This window comes from Myodes glareolus, chromosome 1 (genome assembly GCF_982192425.1).
Source record: "Myodes glareolus chromosome 1, mMyoGla1.1, whole genome shotgun sequence".
Lineage (NCBI taxonomy): Eukaryota > Metazoa > Chordata > Mammalia > Rodentia > Cricetidae > Myodes > Myodes glareolus.
Window position 1 is genome coordinate 28810822 of NC_142026.1, and position 21789 is coordinate 28832610.

At 39.1% G+C, this 21789-nt stretch overlaps 1 protein-coding gene across 5 annotated transcripts in view; it reads left to right on the plus strand.

Moving 5' to 3' along the window:
- Positions 1-21789, plus strand: part of Dis3l2 (DIS3 like 3'-5' exoribonuclease 2) — a 329266-nt gene that overhangs the window by 197200 nt on the left and 110277 nt on the right. For all 5 annotated transcript variants that reach the window (XM_085697205.2, XM_085697193.2, XM_085697207.2 and 2 more), the window contains one exon: positions 19190-19269. In XM_085697205.2, coding sequence (XP_085553331.2) covers positions 19190-19269 — 80 coding nt within the window. The remainder of the gene's footprint in view (positions 1-19189; positions 19270-21789) is intronic.

Sequence of the window (21789 nt, forward strand, 5' to 3'; positions counted from 1 at the left end):
AAAAGAAAGGGAAAGGAAAGAAAAGAAAAGAGGATGAATGGATAAACCAGAAATTGATGGACTGGTTAATTATAGGAGACAGAAAAACATAGTGGAAAAATAAAGAGTGGAAAAGAAAGGAGAGTTCTCTAAGAGTAATTTGATTTTTTGAACAATTTAAAGGTTTAAGTATTAAACAATAAAATTAAATCTAAGTACTCAGGAATCTGAAGCAAAAACTTGATTTTAAGTTCAAGGTCAACGTTGATATATAGTAAGATCTTGTCTCAAAAAATAGTAAAATAGTAACTGTGGTTTATAATACATTGAATTAAAAAATCAATGATTTTGTAATGATACAAAAAGGAGAAAGAGAGATAAGGTAGTTGTGAGACAGGGTAGGACAGCAAAAATTCCTCTCAATGAATGAGAGCCAGCCAATACATGGACAGTTTTATAACTTATAAAATTGTAGTTAAGCAAAAATCATCCAAGGGTCCTGAAAGCACTAGCCGAATGGTTGGTTTATTTGTTTTATTTTATTTTTATGAACAGTATATTCATAAGATCTGAGAGTCTTTTTCCATAGAAGATATTTTCTTTGTGCTGGGTAACAAGGAGCTATCAGTTAACCTGGTCTGGCTATTAGCTCCTTAACCTACTGTCTACTGAGGCCATCTGATGGTGTGTCTTCTGATAGAATGCAGTCTGAAACCCATACCTCACCTGGGAAGTATTCAAAATACTCTGTAATCAGCCAACCTCTTTATAGCAGTCAAGCCTTTAAACAAATCTTTCTGTTTATTAGAAATATAGAAGAGATTAATTTGGAGACAAGGGCTTTCCCTTTTTCCCAAACTGACCTGGAACTTCACTGTTGGCTTAAGTTAGCCTCAAATCCATGATCATCTTGTTTCCACTTCTTAATTTCTAGAATTACAGGCAGGTGCTACCACACATTACATTTGATTTATGCATCTTCATTTTTCTCTCTTCTTCTATGAATAAATACTCCAATAAATCAGAACAGATGGCATTACAAGGCAACCGGCAACTGTTTTGGAAAACAATAGTGTTCTGTTAAAAGACAGGTAGACATTAAACAGACAAAAGAGGTATAACTAACAGTTAACAGTGTGGAAGCTGATTTGTTTTTGGATCAGGAAGAAAAAGATGTCGAAGACTTCTGATGGGCAGTTGAAGGTACTTAAGTATAATTTATAAACTGGGCGACAGAACCTGGCTTAGACTATAGTGTTGTGATGCCCTTGAATGCCCGTAGTCTTCAAACACTCACTGCAGTACATAGGGTATGGAGAGGTCTACAGTGTAACTTGTACTGGAAGTTCAGATATGAAAAGAAAATAAGCCAGTATGCAGAGGAAGATTTAGAGGGAGACAGAAGAGAAAGAAAATATGACTAAATGATAACCTCTGATGAGTGGTTTTGGGGGAAAGGGAACTTGAAATTTTACTACGAGGTTCAGGATACCCTGGAACACATATGTGGCTTTGACTGACTTTAAACTCCTGATCCTCAGGTATCAGGCTTTCAGGTGCTAGAATTTCAGCCTTGAACTACCAGGCATCCCCTCTGATGAGTCTCTGTACTCATCAGAGCTCTTTCAATGTCCCTAGAAATTCAGAGGGAAGAAGGTTGTGTGGAATACACTCTTTGCATTTTAAACCGTGGCTTCCCTGGCTGGCTCTTGCTCCCTCGTTCCACAGTAGCAGCTGAATCTTCTCATGTGGCATTTGCAGAACCCTCAGTGAGTGAGTAAAAGAATGGAACAGGGAAACCATTTCAGGTCGTTCTGAGCCCCATTTCATCCTTTTCCTATAAAAAGTCAAAGAACTGAAGAACCACATTCACTTGCCAACATTTGCCAGCACTTGAGGCTGCCTTTTGCAGACCCACAGTTAAGAATTCTTGGCTAGGTAAAAAGAGGCTTTCCAAGAATATTGTGCCATTTCTTTCTGCCCATAGTATGTCTTCATGAATGTCACTTCGTTACTGAGTGGAAAGTAGAAATAAAGGGTTGGTACAAATGGGCCGTGGTCACTTTGTTTTCTGAATAGACCTTAGACTTTTATTTTTAAAAATCTGGAATTTGTGTCAGACTCGCATCAATTGTGTATAGAGCTGAGAGAAAGAATTGATATTAAGGTTTTGGCAGTGCTGTTTTAAGAAGTGGTTTTGTGCCCCTTCCTGGACTGAGAGAGACAGAATGACCTTTGATGGTCATCCCAGCCAGTGAGACAATGCAGCTCTCACCTGGCTTGGCTCTGTGGCTGTGCTTTTGGGGATACAGTACCTTGGATAAGTACTCTCTTTGTCTATATTCTCTAAAAGGCTTGAAATAAAAATTTCTACTTTCTGTATTAACTGTAATACCATCTAACTAAAAAAGTGTTAGAGTAACAATTTTATTCTTTATCCTATTAAAGTTATTTCTTAGATTTTTTTCCATTCCCTTTAACCTGTCACCGTCGTTGACCTAGATCCTTCCCATCACCACTGCTTGCTCTCAAGAAGGCAGACCCAGAGTCACGGGCAGAGGAGCACCTCTATAAATTTTGTTAATCTGGAAGTGTTTCCTAAACCACAGTTTGTAAAACACTATTTTATGAGAAGAGAAGATGGGATGAAGACAGAAAAGGACACCCTTGGAAACAATAACAGTGTGGTGTGACCACAGGATTCCATGCCAAGAAGTCATGAGTTCTAATCCTAAATATGTTTCCCAAGGCACAGTGGCAGCATTAAATGGAAAAGTTCTAAAGAGAACCCTTCAGGTTTTTTTTTTCATTCATCTCTCAAGCAGCTCATCATTGTATGCATGCTCTCAGTGTTTCAGATACAGGTAATATCTGCCGAACCCTGAAGTTGTCTCTGGCTTGTCACAGTGGTAAGACCTGTACATAAGAGCCAGTATATCAAGGACAGTGGCCAGTGCCATCAGAGAGGGGCAGGTCATAAACATGGGTAGAATAGGCTGGAGGGTGTGACTTCCACTCTGTAGTGTGGAAATCCCTGGGGAAAAGATGGCATTGTACCTAGGTCTTTAAAAGCAAGGTTGGTCTTAGACTTTGGAAATTGGTAGGGAGAGTGTCCTCCTAGTACAGGAATGGAACAAACAGAGGTTGAGAGAATATAGGAGGATACATTAAATTTGGGGATGTAAAATCTAACTAGAAAAGTTCCTGAAGGGCTTTGAATCCTCAGCTGAATTTCTGTTTTATTCTTTAGGGAGCTTATAAAAGGGTTAGACCATACTCCTGCTATCTGCTGATTAATCTGGCAATAACCATGACCTTGGAAAGACATTTATGTGGTGATTGGTAGAGGTCATGGCTAAAATTTTAGTGAAGTAAATAGTGACCAAGTATGGGAACTATAAAATTGCTTCCAGCTGAAAGGGGTTAGGGATCACCTTGACAGGACCACCTAGAGCAATGGTTCTCAATTTTCCTAATGCTGTGACCCTTTCATAAAGTAACTCATGTTGTGGTGACCCCCAGCCATAAAGTTATTTCACTCCTACTTTATAACTGTAATTTTGCTACTGTTATGAATTGTAATGTAACTATCTAATATGCAGGATATCTGATGTGCAATCCCTGTGAAAAGGTTGATTCCTCCACTCCCAAGGGGTCAAGACCCACAGGTTGAGAACCACTGACCTGGAGGATGTGCATAACAAAGGAATGGAAATCTTTTCTGTGTGGATATTTCTCGGGGCTCTTAGCTGAATCATAAGGGACTGCCAAAGACTTTTGATTATTCTTCTTGTGACACTTTCTAGAACCAATGGCTTCAAGCAAAATAGACTGTCTTGGAAGTTTGCTGTCCCTTTAAAAAGTTCTACTAGCCCCTCAGTCACGTGCTTTCAGGTTATATAACTGTTGCTCAGAATTGGAAGTCTGCAGCCATTCTTTCCCTCCCCTACCTGGCACTTTATTTTCTGTGGGTCAGATTTAGCTTCTTTCTAACCATTGTTGCGAAACTCTTTAAATATTTGGTCTCACAGGTTCTAAAAGCTGGCAGGCCAGGCTGCTCTCTGCATATTGTAAGACCAAGGTCTTTTGGAAAGGGGGCCAGTAAAATTTCAAGCATGAGTGAAGCAGTTGGAGGATGCAGTGCACCCTCATCCATACCCAATAGCTCTCAGCCACTGTGACCCATAACCAGAAAGAGCCCTCACTCACCACATTGCCATGGCAGGTTCCTAATTATAGAGATAACAATGGGTAAAATCATTGGGTCTCAGCAAGAAGGACTGGGGTTTCTCAGGTTCACTCACTGTTCCTTACTGCTTTGATTTCTGTAGTGGGAGAGCAAGTCTAGAGTCTGCTCCTGTAGAACAAATCCTTGTTGAAAGCATTCTGTAGATTGAAATTTCTGTCCCTCCTAGTCCCACAGCCATTCAGTCCCAAAGAAATACACACAGGCTTATATTAATTGCAAACTGTTTGGCCTGTTAGCTCAGGCTTATTATTAATTAGCTCTTACAACTTAAATTAGCCCATAATTCTTTTCTATATTTTACCACGTGGCTTAGCATCTTTTATCAGTGAGACATTCTTATCTTGCTTCCTCTGCATCTGACTGGTGACTGCATCTCTTTACCTTTCCTCTTTCCGGAATTCTCCTAGTCTGGTTGCCCCCACTATACTTCCTGCCCAGCTATTGGCCAATCAGTGCTTTATTAAAATAATATGAGTGACAAATCTTTTTTTTAATAAACCCAAGTTTTTATTTTAATTCAGGACCATGTTACATATGATTCAAAATCTGGAATCTTTTTTAAAAATTAATACAAAGTTGATTTTATTTAATTAATACAATCTTGTGGTTCACACTGTGATCAAATAAATAATGGATTGAGGAAATTGTTTATGAACTACTTCCAGTGGTTTATTTATAAGATAATTGACAAAAAGTTGGACTATTTAATATTCTCTAGGAAAGGACTTATCACTTATATCATTATTACAGGTTGATATTATTATAAGTAGGAATTATAAAAGCAAATTTTTATCTTGTTTCTGAAAGGGAATAATAAAAAAATCATTTTTTTTAAATTAACAACTATTATAAACCAAGTCTTAGGCAGTAAAGAAGTTAATGGAATCCAAGGCTGTAAAGAGCCCATAGGCTGAATTACTTGACTCACAACTTTTAAATCAACATTCACCATTTTTAAGATTTATTTTATTACAAGTACAGGATAACACCAAGGATTTGTAGTTTTTTTTCAATGTCTTTAACATCTAACTGTTTCATACTGATTGCTCAAATATCTGTAATATTTTTATATTATAGACCACTGCTCTAATATAGGCTTTTAGAGAACCATTTTAAAGGCAGAGCAGTTGGGCTTCCAGCATTGGCCCCTAGTCCAAATTTGGGTAGCCAATTTCTGCTTTGTCTTGTTTCTGAGCAACCTGTATAGCCTGTGTTTTTATTGATTTTTTTTCCTTTTTTTGATAATACCAATCAAAATTCCCACTTCCTCCCCTCCTCCCACTTCCCTCCTGCTCCCCCACACACCCTCCCCCCACCCCCTCCAGTCCTAAAAGAGGGCGAGGCACCCTGCCCTGTGGGAAGTCCAAGACCCTCCCCCACAACATCCAGGCTTAGAAAGGTGTGCATCCAAACAGAATAGGATCCCAAAAAGCCAGTACATGCAGTAGAGACAAATCCCCATGTCATTATCATTGGCCCCCTCCAGTTATGCCTGCACCATTTGTTAAAGATGCTTTCATTCTTCCATTGTTTAATTTTAGCGTCTTTGTCAAAAATCAGGTGTTCATAGGTGTGTGGACTAATATCTGGGTCTTCAGTTTGATTCCATTGGTCAAAATCTCTGTTTTTATGCCAGTACCAAGATGTTTTCACTACTGTAGCTCTGTAATAGAGTTTGAAGTCAGGGATAGTAATGCCTCTGGAAGTTCCTTTATTGTATAGGATTGTTTTGGCTATCCTGGGTTTTTTGTTTTTCCATGTAAAGTTGATTATTGTTCTCTCAATGTCTGTGAAGAATTTTGTTGGGATTTTGATGGGGATTGCATTGAATCTATAGATTGATTGCCTTTGGTAGGATTGCCATTTTTATTAGTTGATCTTACCAAACCAAGAGCATGGGAAATCTTCCATTTTCTGGTATCCTCTTCAATTTCTTTCTTCAAAGACTTAAAGTTCTTGTCAAATACGTCTTTATATACGCTATCATGTCATCTGCAAATAACAAAAGTTTGACTTCTTCCTTTCCAATTCGAATCCCCTTGTCTTATTGCTATTGCTAGCACTTCAAGCATTGTGTTGAAGAGATATGGAGAGAGTGGACAGCCGTGTCCTGTTCCTGATTTTAGTGGAATCGCTTTGAGTTTCTCTCCATTTAATTTGATGTTAGCTGTCAGCTTGCTGTATATTGCTTTCATTATATTTAGATATGATCCTTGTATCCCTAATCTCTCCAATACCTTTTTCATAAAGGGGTGTTGAATTTTGTCAAATGATTTTTCGGCATCTAATGTAATGATCATATGTTTTTTTTTCTTTCAGTTTATGTATATGATGGATTACATTGATAGATTTTCGTATGTTGAACCAGCCCCAAATCTCTGGGATGAAGCCTACTTGATCATAATGGATGATTTTTTTCTTTTTTGATGTGTTCTTAGATTCGGTTTGCCAGTATTTTATTTTATTGAGAATTTTTGCATCAATGTTCATGATTGAGTTTGGTCTGTGATTCTCTTTCTTAGTTGAGTCTTTGTGCGATTTTGGTATCAGGGTAACTGTGGCTTCATAAAAAGAGTTTGGCAATGACCTTTCTGCTTCTATTATGTGGAACACATTGAGGAGTATAGGTATTAGTTCTTGGAAGTTCTGGTAGAATGCTGCACTAAAACCATCTAGCCCTGGGCTTTTTTAGGTTGGGAGGTTTTTGATGACAGCTTCTATTTCCTCATGACTTAATAGGTCTATTTAAATTGCTCACCTGGTCTTGATTTAATTTTGGTATATGGTATCTATCTAAAAAAAATTATCTATTTTTTTATTTTTCCAATTTTGTAGAGTACAGGCTTTTGTAGTAAGACCTAATGATTCTCTGAATTTCCTCAGTGTCTGTTGTTATGTCCCCCTTTTCATTTCTGATGTTGTTAATTTGGGTGTTCTCTCTCTGCCTTTTGATTAGTTTGGATAGGGGTTTGTCAATCTTGTTGATTTTCTCAAAGAATCAGGTCTTTGTTTCATTGATTCTTTGAATTTTTTTCTGTGTTTCTATTTTGTTGATTTCAGCCCTCAGTTTGATTATTTCCAGTCTTCTACTCCTCCTGGGTGAGTCTGCTTCTTTTTTTTTTTCTAGAGCTTTCAGGTGTGCTGTTAAGTCTCCAGTGTGAGCTTTCTCCGTTTTCTTTAATTGGGCACTTAGTGCTATGAACTTTCCTCTTAGCACTGCTTTCATAGTGTTCCATAGGTTTGGGTATGTTGTATCTTCATTTTTGTTGAATTCAAGGAGGACTTTAATGTCTTTATTTCTTCTTTGACCCAGGGGTGGTTCAGTAGTTGACTGTTCAGTTTCCATGAGTTTGTAAGCTTTCTGGGGGTAGTATTCTTGTTAAATTCTAACTTTACTCCATGGTGATCCAATAAGACACAGGTGGTTACTCCCAATTTTTTGTATCTGTGGATGTTTGCTTTGTTACTGAATATGTGATCAATTTTCGAGAAGGTTCTATGAGGTGCTGAGAAGAAGGTATATTCTTTCTTGTTTGGGTGTAATGTTCTATAGATGTCTGTTAAGTCCATTTGATTCATTACCTCCGTTAGTTCTCTTATTTCTCTGTTAAGTTTCTGTCTGGTTGATCTGTCCATTGGCGAGAGAGGAGTGTTGAGATCTCTTACTATTAGTGTGTGGGGTTTGATGTGTGATTTGAGTTTTAGTAATGTTTCTTTTACATATATGGGTGCTTTTATATTAGGGGCATAGATATTCAGGATTGAGACTTCATCTTGATGAATTGTTCTATTATGAATATAAAGTGTTCTTCTCCATCTCGTATGATTGATTTTAGTTTGAAATCAATTTTGTTAGCTATTAGGATAGCCACACCCACTTGTTTCTCAGGTCTGTTTGATTGAAAAAGCCTTTTCCCAACCCTTTACTCTGAGGTAGTGTGCGTCTTTGAGGTTGAGGTGTGTATCTTGTAAACAGCAGAATGCTGGATCCTGATTTCGCATCCATTCTCTTAACCTGTGCCTTTTTATAGATGAATTGAGTCCATTGATATTAAGTGATATTAATGACCAGTGGTTGTTAACTATGGTTATTTTTTGGTGGTAGTGTTTGTGTGTTTCCCTTCTTTGAGTTGTGTTGATAGAGGGTTATCAGATATCTGTGCTATTGTGGGTGTTGTTGGGTTCCTTGGATTGAGGTTTTCCTTCTAGTACTTTCTGTGAGGCTGGATTTGTGGATACGTATTGTTTAAATCTGATTTTGTCATAGAATATCTTGTTTTCTCCGCCGATTGTGAAAGAAAGCTTTGATGGGTAAAGAAGTCTGGGCTTGCATCCATGATCTCTTAGTGTCTGCAGCACATCTATCCAAGACCTTCTGGCTTTCATGGTTTCCATTGAGAAGTCAGGTGTAATTCTGATAGGTTTACGTTTATATGTTACTTGACCTTTTTTTTTTGCAGCTCTTAAAATTCTTTCTTTATTCTGTATGTTTTGTGTTTTGATTATTATATGGCAAGGGATTTTTTTTTTGATCCAGTCTATTTGGTGTTCTGTAAGCTTCTTGTACCTTCATAGGTATATCCTTCTTTAGGTTGGGGAAGTTTTCTTCTATAATTTTGTTGAATATATTTTCTGGGCCTTGAAAATATATTTCAATATACTCCTTGAACTGGAGTTCTTCTCCTTCTTCTACCCTATTATTCTTAGGTTTGGCCTTTTCATGGTGTCCCAGATTTCCTGAACGTTTTGCATTAAGAATTTGTTGTTTCTTTGATCAGTGAGTCTGTTTACTCTATAGTATCTTCAGTGCCTGGGATTCTTTCTTCTATCTCTTGTATTCTGTTGGTTATAAATCTCTCTGTAGTTCCTGTTCATTTACCCAGACTCTCCATATCTAGCCATCCCTCTGTTTGTGTTTTCTTTATTACTTCCATTTCGGTCTTCAAGTCTTGAATTGTTTCCTTTACCTGTTTGATTGCTTTTTCTTGGTTTCCTTGGGTATCTTTGAGGGATTCATTAATTTCTTCTTTTTGTCTTCTCTTCAATTTCTTTAAGGAAGTTTTTCATTTCCTGTTTAAAGGTCTCCATCATTTTCATAAGGTTACATTTAAAGTCGTTTTCTTCTACTTCTTCTGGGTTAGGATGTTCAAGTCTTCCTGTTGCATTTTCACTGGATTCTGGTGTTATCATATTGCTTTTCAGGATGTTGGAGGAATTCTTGTATTGGCGCCTACCCATCTCTTCCTTCTAATGAAGCCAGCAGAGTCTTGGCGTCTTGGTTTAATCTTTGCTGTGGCTGACTGAGTACTTGGGAGGTTTTTGTTGTTGTTGTTTGGTTGGTTTTTTGGTTTTTTGTTTTGTTTTGTTTTGTTTTGTTTTTTGTTTTGGTCTGTCCTCCCTTAGGTCCCCTCAGCACTAAAGCAGGCTGTGTTGCAGGGTTCCAAGGACCTTGCAGGCAAAAAGACAGGCTCTCCTTCAGCAAGGCAGCTGGGTGTCTTGAAGGATTCCAAAGACCTTGCAGATGAAAATGTGGGCTTGGGGGCAGGGTGGGATGGGAGAAAGAAGGCCCAGCAGCAGAACTTCCCCCTGGCTCTGTGGCCCCCTCAGCCCTAAGGCAGGCTGTGTTGGGGGTTCTAAGGACCTCTTGGAAGAAAAGGCAGGCTTGGGGGCAGGGTGGGATGGGGTAGAGAAAGCCAGCAGCAGGAACACACCTCACTGGATGGCCAGAAAAGCTTAGTGAATTGTGGAGGTCTGGATTCTGTCTCCCTGGTAAGGTCCCAGAGAGGGGCACTTCTGGCTGTCTGGCAGTGTAGTCACCGACTCGCCTCTCCGGTCCCCTAAGCAAGGGAGCAGGGTCTCTTGCTGAGTGACAAATCTTTACAGTGTACAAAAGCATTATCTGACAGCAGTATTCTGAATTTAATTCTGTATAGAAGTCTGTTCTTGGTCCATATTTTATAGCTCTTTGTCCTAGCATGCCCTTAATCTTAGTATACATGGATTTGTTTGTACTCTGCTGCCTTTCCTCTCAAAAATTTAGCTTTTGGAAGTTTGCAAATACTATATATAATACAGTGACTGCCTTAAACTTAGGAAATAGGTCAAAAGGTATCTTTAAGTAGGAAAATAGGTAGAACCAAGGCAGATGCTAGAAACTGCAAATAAAGTCTTCTAGCAGCATTTACAGATGATTTTTCTGAGTTTCCTGGGACCAAACCAAAGATAGAAACGTAAGCATAAAGCATAACAATTCATGCATCTGTGAGATGAGCTCACATGACTACTGCCTTGTATTGTGCCAACTGTACCCACAAGTATGAATAATGGAGTACCAACTGCTCAAACTGGCTGCTGTATCCATCAGTTTCCCTGCATTGAAAAACAAAGCCCCCTGTTGACTTCTTACAGTGTTTGTCATGGTGGACCTACATGGTGCTCAAGCCTCTTATAGGCCAAAGGTTGCAATGGATGTCTGTACAGAATGTTCCATTGCAGGTCACTAATCTCCAAAGGCACTCCCTTGCAGAACCCAGCTTCAGGGAGATGCTATACCACAGAAAAGTGCCAGGGGCAGATAAGTCTGGCAGCAAATGTGTCTTGCAGAAATTACAGATACTGACTTAAAGGCATTAAGAAGCCTTGTATTTAGGAAATGAGCCCAGCATATACAAATTGATTGAATGTTTTCATTTAATGTATTTGAAACATCATTCTAAAGTTGTTCAAGGGCACATAATATGTTTATCAGTGCTGAGTATCAAGCCTTATGATTAAACAGTTATTCTGTCATGAGCTACACTCCCATTCTCTCACATAGTAAACATTTTAAGCATACTGCCTATGTTACATCAATTCTCCTATTGTGTCAAAAAAAAGTATGGGCTTATCCCAATCAAGCAATATTTATTAATTTATACAAGTGAATTTGTAGATTGAAGTTTCTGCCCCACTCAAGTCAGCAGCTGTTCAGTCCTAAAGAAACTCACAAAGACTTAAATTAATTATAAACTATTTGGCCTATTAGCTCAGGCTTATTATTAACTAGCTCTTAAACTTAAGTTAACCCATAATTTTTAATCTGTGTTTAGCCACATGGGTTGGTACCTTTTCTCAGTGAGGCATTCTCATCTTGCTTCTCCTGGGTCTGACTGGTGACTGTGTATCTGCCTTTCCTCTTCCAAGAATTCTAGTCTGGTTGCCCAGCTATACTTCCTGCCTAGCTACTGACCAATCAGCATTTTATTGAACCAATATGAGTGACAAATCTTTACAGTGTACAAGAGCATTAGCCCACAGCACTGTGAATTAATATAATTCTCATGTGCCATGAAATCGTACTCTTTCGATTTGTTTTTGGCCATTTAAAAATACAAAAACTGGGGCTAGAGATATTGACTCAGCATTTAAGAACACTGGCTACTCTTCTAGAGTACCCAGGTTTAATTCCTAACATTCACAAAGCAACTTAACAGCCATCTGTAACTCTAGAGGATCTTCTGGCATATGCAGACATCAGGCACACAAGTGGTGCACATATAAACAAGCAGGCAAAACATATAAAAATATGTAATAAAATACAAAAGCTGATCTTGGCTTTTAGGCTGTTTACAAGCAGGTGGCAAGCTATACTTGCATGTGGACCCCTATTCCAAGGACCACTTGCTCAGCTTTTCTTCACAGTCCTGAGTACTGAACCTCATTTCTCACTTTAACTCAGACTTTGTTTCTGACTTAAGAGTAGATCAAAAAGATTATTATGGAATAAACTAGGATTTTACTCAGAAAACAACTGTGAAAGAGCAAAGGAAAAAAACAAAACAAAAAAACATTACAAACTAGCCACAGAAACTGAACTATATTGCTGATAACAGGCTCTGTTTCAGGCCAAAAAGTCTTAATAGGCATTAGCGTTCATTCATTGTGTTTATAGGAACAAATGCCCCAGAGTCCCTAGAGACATTTACAAAGATACAACTTACTAGTTGATCCTTCAAATAAATTAATAAACATCCCCTGACCAGACGTTTTTATTTTGACCTAGAGGGACATTCTTTCCATTTCTTATGATGTCATTGTGATGAAATAAAAGGATCAAGCCACCCCTAGTAGTCCATGTGACATGTCAGATTTAGTTACACAAGTATTTTTATTGAGTACTCAGTGTTTATGAAAATTTGACTAGGTTTTATGGAGGAGACAAAAATAAGCAAGGAGCAATGTGTCCTTCCTTCACCTTGTGGACTAAGTTCAAGGTCCTCCAGATTGTACAGTCTGTTACTGTGTAGTCAGAATCAGTTTAATCTTCTGGGACTTTATGTTACCATTCATCCAACATTTCATCTTATACTAGTCAGACCTTCTTAATTTTAAAAACCAAACAAATGACTAAATGAATGAATGAATACAACAGATGCTAGGATGGGTGTAAGGAAAAGTGAACTTTTTTTTGATGGTGGGAGTGAAAACTGCTGCATTCACTGTAGAAGTTCCTCACTGAAGTCAGTGTACCACATAATCCAGCTATATCACTCCTAAGCAGATTTCCCAAGGATTCTAGCATCCTACTGCAGAAAAACTTGCTTATCCATATTCATTGTTGCTTTATTCATAATAGCCAAAAAATGGAGACAGCTTGGATGTTCATCAACTAATGAATGAATAATAAAAATGTGGTACATATACACAATGGAATATTATTAAGCTGTAAGGAAAAAAATTGAAATTTTGAAATTTGCGGGTAAATGAATGGATCTGGAAATCATTTAATGTCACACATTCTCTCTCATATGTAGATGCTAGCTTTGAATCTTTAGATATGTGTGTTTAGATTGGAGTGCCCATAGACGTCAAGAAACAAGTAAAGGAGTAAGAGGGGAGGATTTCAAGAAAAGGGGAATAGAACACAGACATTACATAAAGTGGAGAAAGGGAATGAGAGTGGCAGGGAAAGAGGCCTGAGAGGTAACTCAATGATTGAGAGCACTTGCCACACTTCCAGAGGACCTGAGTTTTGTTTCCAACACACAACATCAGGTGGTTCACAATTATCTGTAATGCCAGTTTCAAGTGACCCAATACCTTCTTCTGGCTTCTGTGGACACTACACTCATATAATACATATAAATACACTCAAGCATATATCATAACATTAAATAAATAAATATTTTTTAGTTGGGGTAGAGTAGGGAAAGACAGGGTAGAGAAGAAAATATGGGATGGGATAACTAACACTAAAGACCTTTGTAAATGCCACATGGAAAACTACTATTGTAGAAGCTTTCTAAAATATACGCACATATAAAAGAAGTTTAAGTGGAATTATCACACACACACACACACACACACACACACACACACACACACACTAAAAGCTATTGCCATTGTACTTGGTCACCTCCAGAACTTGATGGTAAGACTGAAAAAAAAATTAAGTCATAGAACATGGAAGATCAAACTAGTACCAACCTGGAAGCTTCCTCCTACTGGCTAAATGTCATATTGTTGGAAGGTTCTGTGCATGTGACTGGGGGTCGAGGAAGTAATTTGCAATCTTACCCGGCTGTGAATCCTGAGATTCACAGTACTGACGGACCTGACAAGACACAACTACTCATACAATAGTGGCACAAATGTTATAAAAACAATCGATTACTTTCTGGTTGGATTTAAAGCCTACTTCATAAGGAGGAATTCATACCTGGTTCCTTAAACTGGACAAAAACCTTGTGGCTGCCTGAGTCATAGGCCTTAAGGGAGAACCTAATACCGTTATTCTACTAAATGAACTTAGTAACAAACTACCTCCTAAATTAATCTTTATACACATAGATTAGTACATCTCTCAGTCCTCATCAGAGAAGCTTTTTTTTTTTGTAGTAGATGGACATTAATACAGAGACTCACAACAGGTCAATATGCAGAGAATAAGAATGACCAGCTCTAAATGGAACATCCATATTGCAATTTCTTCTCACAAGGTTTGAGGATCATTGCAGAAGAGGGAGCAGAAAGATTGTAGCAGATATCTGAAGTGAAATAGTATTTGTTGGGCGTGACAGCACTGCTGCACATAAACTTAGAGCAACTGTGACTGCACACATAAGACCGGCATGAGATCAAGCCAGCTGAAATTCCAGCATGGATGGAGGAAAGGCTCATGAAGTCCCACCCTGAACTGATGGCTGCTGGGAGAGGGAGAGTCAGTTTTCTTTAGGAATGTGGCCATTGAGAGACTGCCTATTCAACAGTAGGTGATACTATGCCCATACACTGAAAGGAAGCACTAAAAGGATTTGTTTTGTTTGCTTGCTTGGTTTTGGTTTGAAAGTTGTGAAGTTAGAAAGAAAAAGTGGTGGGGTGAGGAGTGAAGGAATTGGAGGGGAGGGGAGGGGGGAAGGGTTTGATCAAAACGCATGTATAGAATTCTCAAACATTAAAGAAATAGTTTAACACACATACATCACAATTTTAAATTATTTCTAAATGAACAAACAGTGAAATTGATCTTTATTTGGTGTGCATGTTCATGCTTTTAAATCATGTATAGATCTTAGACACCACAGATAAGATTAGCAAGATTCTACTGCCCTATAACACACCTCATTCCCAGACCCTGACAACTACTGATATGCTCTCTGTCGTTATAAATCTATACTTTTGAGAATGTTGCAAACAGGACCACACCAAACAAACTGTCTTCCTTTTTAGTTAACTTTACCTTCATGTTGGGAACAGATTGAACCTAAGGACTCAGACAATGTTCCAACAGCTCTTCCACTCAGTTGTGTTCCCAGTCCCGTTTGTTGATGATTTTCTGTTTTGGGAGATTATAATAGAATTACCTTGTTTTCTCCCTTTTCTTTCCTCCCTCCATCCCCTCCCATACACTTCTCACCTACTTCTCTTTGAAATTCATGACCTCTTTCTTTAATCATTGTTATGTGTTTGTGAGTTTGTGTGTGCATATGTGTATGTATTTTAACTATGTAAATATAACCTGCTCATTCCATATAATTTTACTTGTATGTATATGTTTTCAAGACTTATCAATTGGTATTGGATAGCCAGTTGATGTGTTCTTCCTTGGAGGAGACTGTTTCTCTCTACTCGGACTTACTTAGTAGCTGGTAGTCCTTTGTCTAGGGTTAAGGCCTGGGGGCTTTCCACATCCACATTAGAGTGACTATTGCTCTCACCTTTGTTTAGGTCATATTTTGACAGCCGTGTTGATGAGACTTCATGGGTATAGAATTTCTGACTTTTTTTTAATTAAGAGGTTTTTTAAAAAAAATAAAATAAAATCTTTTCTCATTTTACATAGCTATCCCTGCTCCTACTCTCTCCCCTCCTTGGGCTCCACCCTTCCCTATACTCTACCCTCCATCCACTCCTCAAAAAGGGTAAGGCTTCCTATGGGAAGTCAACAAAGTCTGACACTTCATTTCCAGGCAAGACCAAGGCCTTCCTTCCTATATCTAGGCTGAACAAAATATTCCTCCAAAAAGAATGTGCTTCAGGATGCTAGTTCAAGCACAAGGGATAAATCCTGATCCTACTGCCAGTGGCCCCAGAGACTCCCCAAGTCTCACAACTGTCCCTCACATTCAGAGGGACTAGTTTGGTCCTATGTAGGTTCCCCTGCTGTCAGTCCGGAGTCACTGAGTTCCCACTAGCTCAGGTCAGCTGTTTCTGTAGGTACCCCATCATGATCGTGACCCTTTGCTCATATTATTGCTCCTCTATCTCTTGGGCTGGTCTCTGGTAGCTTGGCCCGGTGCTTTGTTGTAGATCTCTGTATCTGCTTCCATCAGTTGCTGGTTGAAGATTCTATGATGACAATTAAGGTAGTCATCAATCTGATTACAGAGGAAGACCAGTTTAGGTGTCCTCTCCACTGTTGCTTAGAGTCTAAACTGGGGTCATTCTTGTAGATTCCTGGGAATTTCCCTGGTGCCATGTATCTTGCTATCCCTTTAATGGCTCCCTCCATCAAGGTATCTTTCTTTTCTCTCCCTCACTGTTCTTCCCCCTTCTTGTGCATCCCATTTCCTTGTGTTCTTCCTCTCCTTTCTCTTTTTCCCTCCACCTTTCCTTATATCCTCTCTTCTCCTCCTCCCCCCAAATTTTCTCAGGAGGTCTTATCTGTTTCCCCTTCCTAGGGGAATCCACATAGGTTTCTTTTAGGGTTCTTATTACCTAGTTTGTCTGGGATAATGGACTATAGGCTGGCTGTCTTTGCTTTATGTTTAATACCCACTTCTGAGTGAGTACATGTCATGTTTTCTATCTGAGTCTGGGTTACCACACTCAGGATAGTTTTTTTCCCTAGTGCCATCCATTCCGTGTAAATTTCAAAATGTTTTTTTTTTTACTTTTTTTTTTTTTTTTTTTTTTTTACTACTGAGTAGTACTCCATTGTGTAAATGTACCACATTTTATTCATCCATTCTTCAGTTAAGGGGCATCTAAGATGTCTCCAGGTTTTGATTATTCTGAATAATGCTACTATGAACACAGTTGAGCAAATGCCCTTGTGGTATGAGTGTACATCCTTTGGGTGTATGCCCAAGAGTGGTATTGCTGGGTCCTGAGGAAGATTGATTCCCAATTTTCTGAGAAACCACCACACTGGTTTCCAAAGTGGTTGTACAAGTTTGCACTCCTGCCAGCAATGGAAGAGTATTCCCTTTACTCTACATCCTCTCCAGCATAAGCTGTCATTGGTGATTTTGATCTTAGACATTCTGACCAATGTAAGATGGTATCTCAGAGTCATTTTGATTTGCATTTCCTTGATGGCTAAGGATGTTGAACATTTCCTTAAGTGTCTTTCACCCATTTGCAATTCTTTTATTGAGAATTCTTTGTTTAGATTTGAACCCCAATTTTTGATTGTATTATTTGGTAATTTGATACCTAGTTTTTTTGAGTTCTTTATATATTTTGGAGACCAGTCCTCTCTCCAATGTGGGGTTAGTGAAGATCTTTTCCCATTCAGTAAGCTGCCGTTTTTGTCTTAGTGACTGTGTCCTTTACCTTACAGAAGCTTCTCAGTTTCAGAAGGTTCCATTTATTAATTGTTGTTCTCAGTGTCTGTGTTACTGGTGTTATATTTAGGAAGTGGTCTCCTGTGCCCATACATTCAAATTTGCTTCCCACTTTCTCTTCAGTGAGGTTCAGTGTGGCTGGATTTATGTTGAGGTCTTTGATGCATTTGGGCTTTAATTTTGTGCATGGTGATAGATATGGATCTATTTTCATTCATCTACATGTTGACATCCAGTTATGACTGCACCATTTGTTGAGCATGCTTTCTTTTTCCACTGTATAATTTTAGCTTCTTTGTCAAAAATCAAGTGTTCATAGGTGTGTGAATCAATATCAGGGTCTTCAATTTGATTCCATTGGTTCATCTATCTGTTTTTCTGCCAATACCAAGCTGTTTTCATTACTGTAGCTCTATATTAAAGGTTGAAGTCAGGGATGGTGATGCTTCCGGAATTTCCTTTATTATAGAAGTTTTTTTTGGTCTATTCTGGTTTTTTATGTTGTTGTTTTTCCATATGAAGTAGGGTACTGTTCTTTCGAGGTCTCTGAAGAATTGTGCTGGGATTTTAATGGGGATTGCATTGAATCTGTAGATTGCTTTTAGTAAGATTGCCATTTTTACTATGTTGATCCTACCTATCCAAGAGCATGGGAGATCTTTCCATTTTCTGGTATCTTCCTCAATTTCTCTCTTCAAAGAATTAAAGTTTTTTTTTGTACAGGTCTTTCACTCCTTTGGTTAGTGTTACCCCTGGATATTTTATGTTATTTGTGGCTACTGTAAATAGTGATGTTTCTCTGATTTCTTTCTCAGCACCTTTATCATTTGTATATAGAAAGGCTACTTATTATTTTGAGTTGATTTTGTATCCTGCCCCATTACTGAAACAGTTTATCAGCTGTAGGAGTTCCCTCATCGAATTTTTAGGGTCAGTTATGTATACCATCATATCATCTGCAAATATTAGGAATTTGACTTCTTCCTTTCCAATTTGTATCCTTTTGTTCTCCATTTGTTGTCTTATTGCCCTCGCTAGGACTTCGAGTACTGTGTTAAATAGGTTTGGAGAGAATCAATGAGACAAAGAGTTGATTCTTTGAGAAAATCAACAAGATAGACAAACCCTTATCCAAACTAACCAAAAAGCAGAGAGGGAATATGCAAATTAACAAAATCAGAAATGAAAAGGAGACATAACAACAGAGAAGAAATCCAGAGAATCATAAGGTCATACTTCAAAAACCTGTACTCCACAAAATTGGAAAATTTAAAGGAAATGGACAATTTTCTGTGTAGATACAACAGACCCATTTTTTTGCCGTACTCTGTTTACCTGTATGGGAGACAGTGCAGGAAAGCAGCTATAGCTGTTCCTCGAAGGACCCACTGCCATATCTTCAAAGAGCAGACACTAGAGAGAACCTGACCAAGAGAACTGCCCCTCTTAGTACAGAAATCTTGTTGGGAAACCTCTTTTCTAGGAGCTGCCTCCTGGCTGCCTGAAGTTCTCTCTTGGGGCAAGGAAAAAAGGAGAAATTGTTGTCAGATCACAGAGAAGAGAATAGTGATCACACCTTTGCTCTCCCAGACTCACATTCCTCCCTCCTTAGATAGAGATTGTAGATGTTCTTTACAGCAGGTCACATGTGCAAAATTAACTGTTGTTTAACATTTGATGACAGTGGATTATTTGTGCTAATTCTGTTTTCTTTCTTTTATTTTTTGGTTTTTCTTTTTTTTTTTTTTTTTTTTTTTTTGGTTTTTCGAGACAGGGTTTTTCTGTGTAGCTTTGGAGTCTGTCCTGGCGCTAGCTCTTGTGGACCAGGCTGCCTCAAACTCACAGAAATCCGAGTGCTGAGATTAAAGGGTGCATCACCACTGCAGCTGCTAATTCTGTTTTCTATCTTTCCTAGAAAAGACTGTATATTCACCATTGATCCATCAACTGCTCGAGACCTCGACGATGCCCTCTCCTGCAGGCCTCTCACTGATGGTAGGATGGAAATTTCTCTGCTGCCCTGTGCAATGGGCCATCCACATTCCCATGTGCTGAATATCCATGTCCGTTTCCATGAGTTCCTTAGGCACCTTAATGGGCAAAGATGGGTTTGCTTCATTCCTGAACTTGGCCATACAAGTTAAGTGTTGAGCCCCTGTGGAGGCTCTGGTGAGGGAGAAAATGAAAAATGTCCTCTCACTAGCTGTTTTTGGGTCTTAGAAGAGGAAGCCATGAGAGCAGAGGAGCTGCTTCTAACCTTGGCTCACTCCAGCATCAGTGTGAGGGATAAGAAGACACCTATGGGCTCTACCCCCAAAAAAGACTAGTGTTTCCTTTAAGCTCAGCATGGAGGGACCTCCCTCAAGACATATTATGCAGTGGGCAGAAGGCACATCCTCCTGAGACATATTTATCTAAGCCTGACCTGCAGAAGCCCCACCGCTCCTTGTATCTCTTTGTCTATTAAGAAAATTGTGAATGGCAGACTGTTAAGGGCCTTTCAAACATTCTTGAAGCTGATAGGAAAGAAAAGGCAGGATTGCAGTCATGGATGACTGTAGTAGGAAAAATAGCAGCTGATTGTCAAAGGCCACGTGGAGGGTATGAGGAAAACACCCTATCAATTCCCTCCACGCCCAAAGATACAGTTTCCAGCTACTTCTGGCCCTTTCTTGAGGGGAGACTTGAAGACTACTGTGACTTTGGTTAATCTTGGAGATTACCTTGGGCTAACATGACTTTTGATGGTGTACCCATGAGACATGCACATCCTTTTGATTTTAGTCTGCCACAGAGCATTTGTGGCTCACCTTCAAAGTATCCATCCCTCATCTTCCTCTGATGCAAACCTCTGCATGTTTCCTTCTCTGTTGTAAATAAGCAGTGATGACTAGTAGGCATAAACCAAGAGAGAACATGTTGACCAAAATTGCTTAGCTTCTTTTTGTAGGAGCTATTTATCTCCACCTACCCCCCAAAATACTCCTATGGCTAAGGCTCATCTAGGCTAGACAATGCTCTGCTGCTGAGCTGTATCCTCAGCACATTCTCAGCTACATGTTTCTATAATCTAAAACTAGAGCAGCTTACATATGAGAGCAAACTTTGGTCCAGTGTCTGAGCAATCTCTGCTGTGTGCAGAGGTCTGAGCAAGCCTGCTCTCTCTGCATATCCCTCTCCAAAGCACCAGCATGAACAATGCCTTAGGCAGAAGCCTGGTGGTGCTGGGCCTTCCCATGGGCTCCAGCTCCTCTCTGTTAGTGGTTAAAACAGCTGCTCCACTCACTTGCTCCAGTTTTATAGTTATTTATGGCAGGAGTATAATGTCTGTTTATCTCTGCTAGCCTCAACTCCTAAACTTATAGGTATAACAGGGAGCTAGAATATGCCCTGCCTCACTCACCCTGCACAGCGGCATTATATCTAGTATGCAAGTGTGTGGGGAAGGGTCTCATGAAGAAAATGGGTTTAAAAAAATTACTGCAAGAGAAACAGATTAGTAGCAAATAATGTTCTTTATTTGTCAGACCACGGAAAACCACACAGACATTGTTCAGCAGGAATTCAGACACAGTGAGGAAAATAACTTGTCAAAAGACTGAAATAAAAAGAGAAGAAGTAAGCCAGAGAAATGTCAGAGAGGCTTTACAAGTGTAGGCATGCAGACCTGGACAGGAGATGGGAGCAAGGTCCATTAAGGATGAGGTCAGATGAGATGAGGAAGAGAAGGGTAGAAACAAGTAGCAGAATAGAGAAAGAAAAGACAGGGGTAGCTCAGCCTGGATGTTGAAGAACTGCCCACAGGTAGACACTGGAAAGTCAGGAGGACATGCTGGTTTGGGAGAGGGTATCACATGGAGTTGCCTGTCTTGTGATACGTATTTATATGAATTACTGCTAGCCTACTTTTAAAGGACAAGAGAATAAATAAGCTGAATAGATGATGTCATAAAAGTATAGTAGGAGAGCCCTGGAGGAAGGTAAGCAATACACCCAAGTGCAGACAGTGAGCATCTTAGGACAATGGGGTCACAAGCAATTTTCCTCTCTGCTCTACTTTCCAAATTTTGTCATGTGGGTAATAGTAGCTTGATCATGAAAAGACTTTGTAGTTAAAAGTTATGAGGTGCCAGAAATCACAAGCTGCCCAGTAGTCTTCCACTGCACCAGGTTATCAGACCCTTCTGTCTGCTTGGTATTTCTTGCATTCCAGAGAGACAGTTGACATCTGTGCATTTGGCGGGACAGCAGCAAAAGGAAGAAACCAGGGAAGGCTTGGGAAAGGTCCAAGGTGATCAGTCAAGCATTTTTGTATGGTGGCACTTCTATAGTTGATCATTGTGACAACTGGTTCTGCCAAGATCATTTATCGAGGGAGATGAAAAGCAAAAAAGACACATCCAGTTTGGATTGAGATGGGGTTGGCTAAGTTCAGATTCCCTTAGTTATCATTTATGTCAATTCCTACTTAGAGGAAAAAATATTTACTATTTCAAAAAACTAATGTTTTCTGGT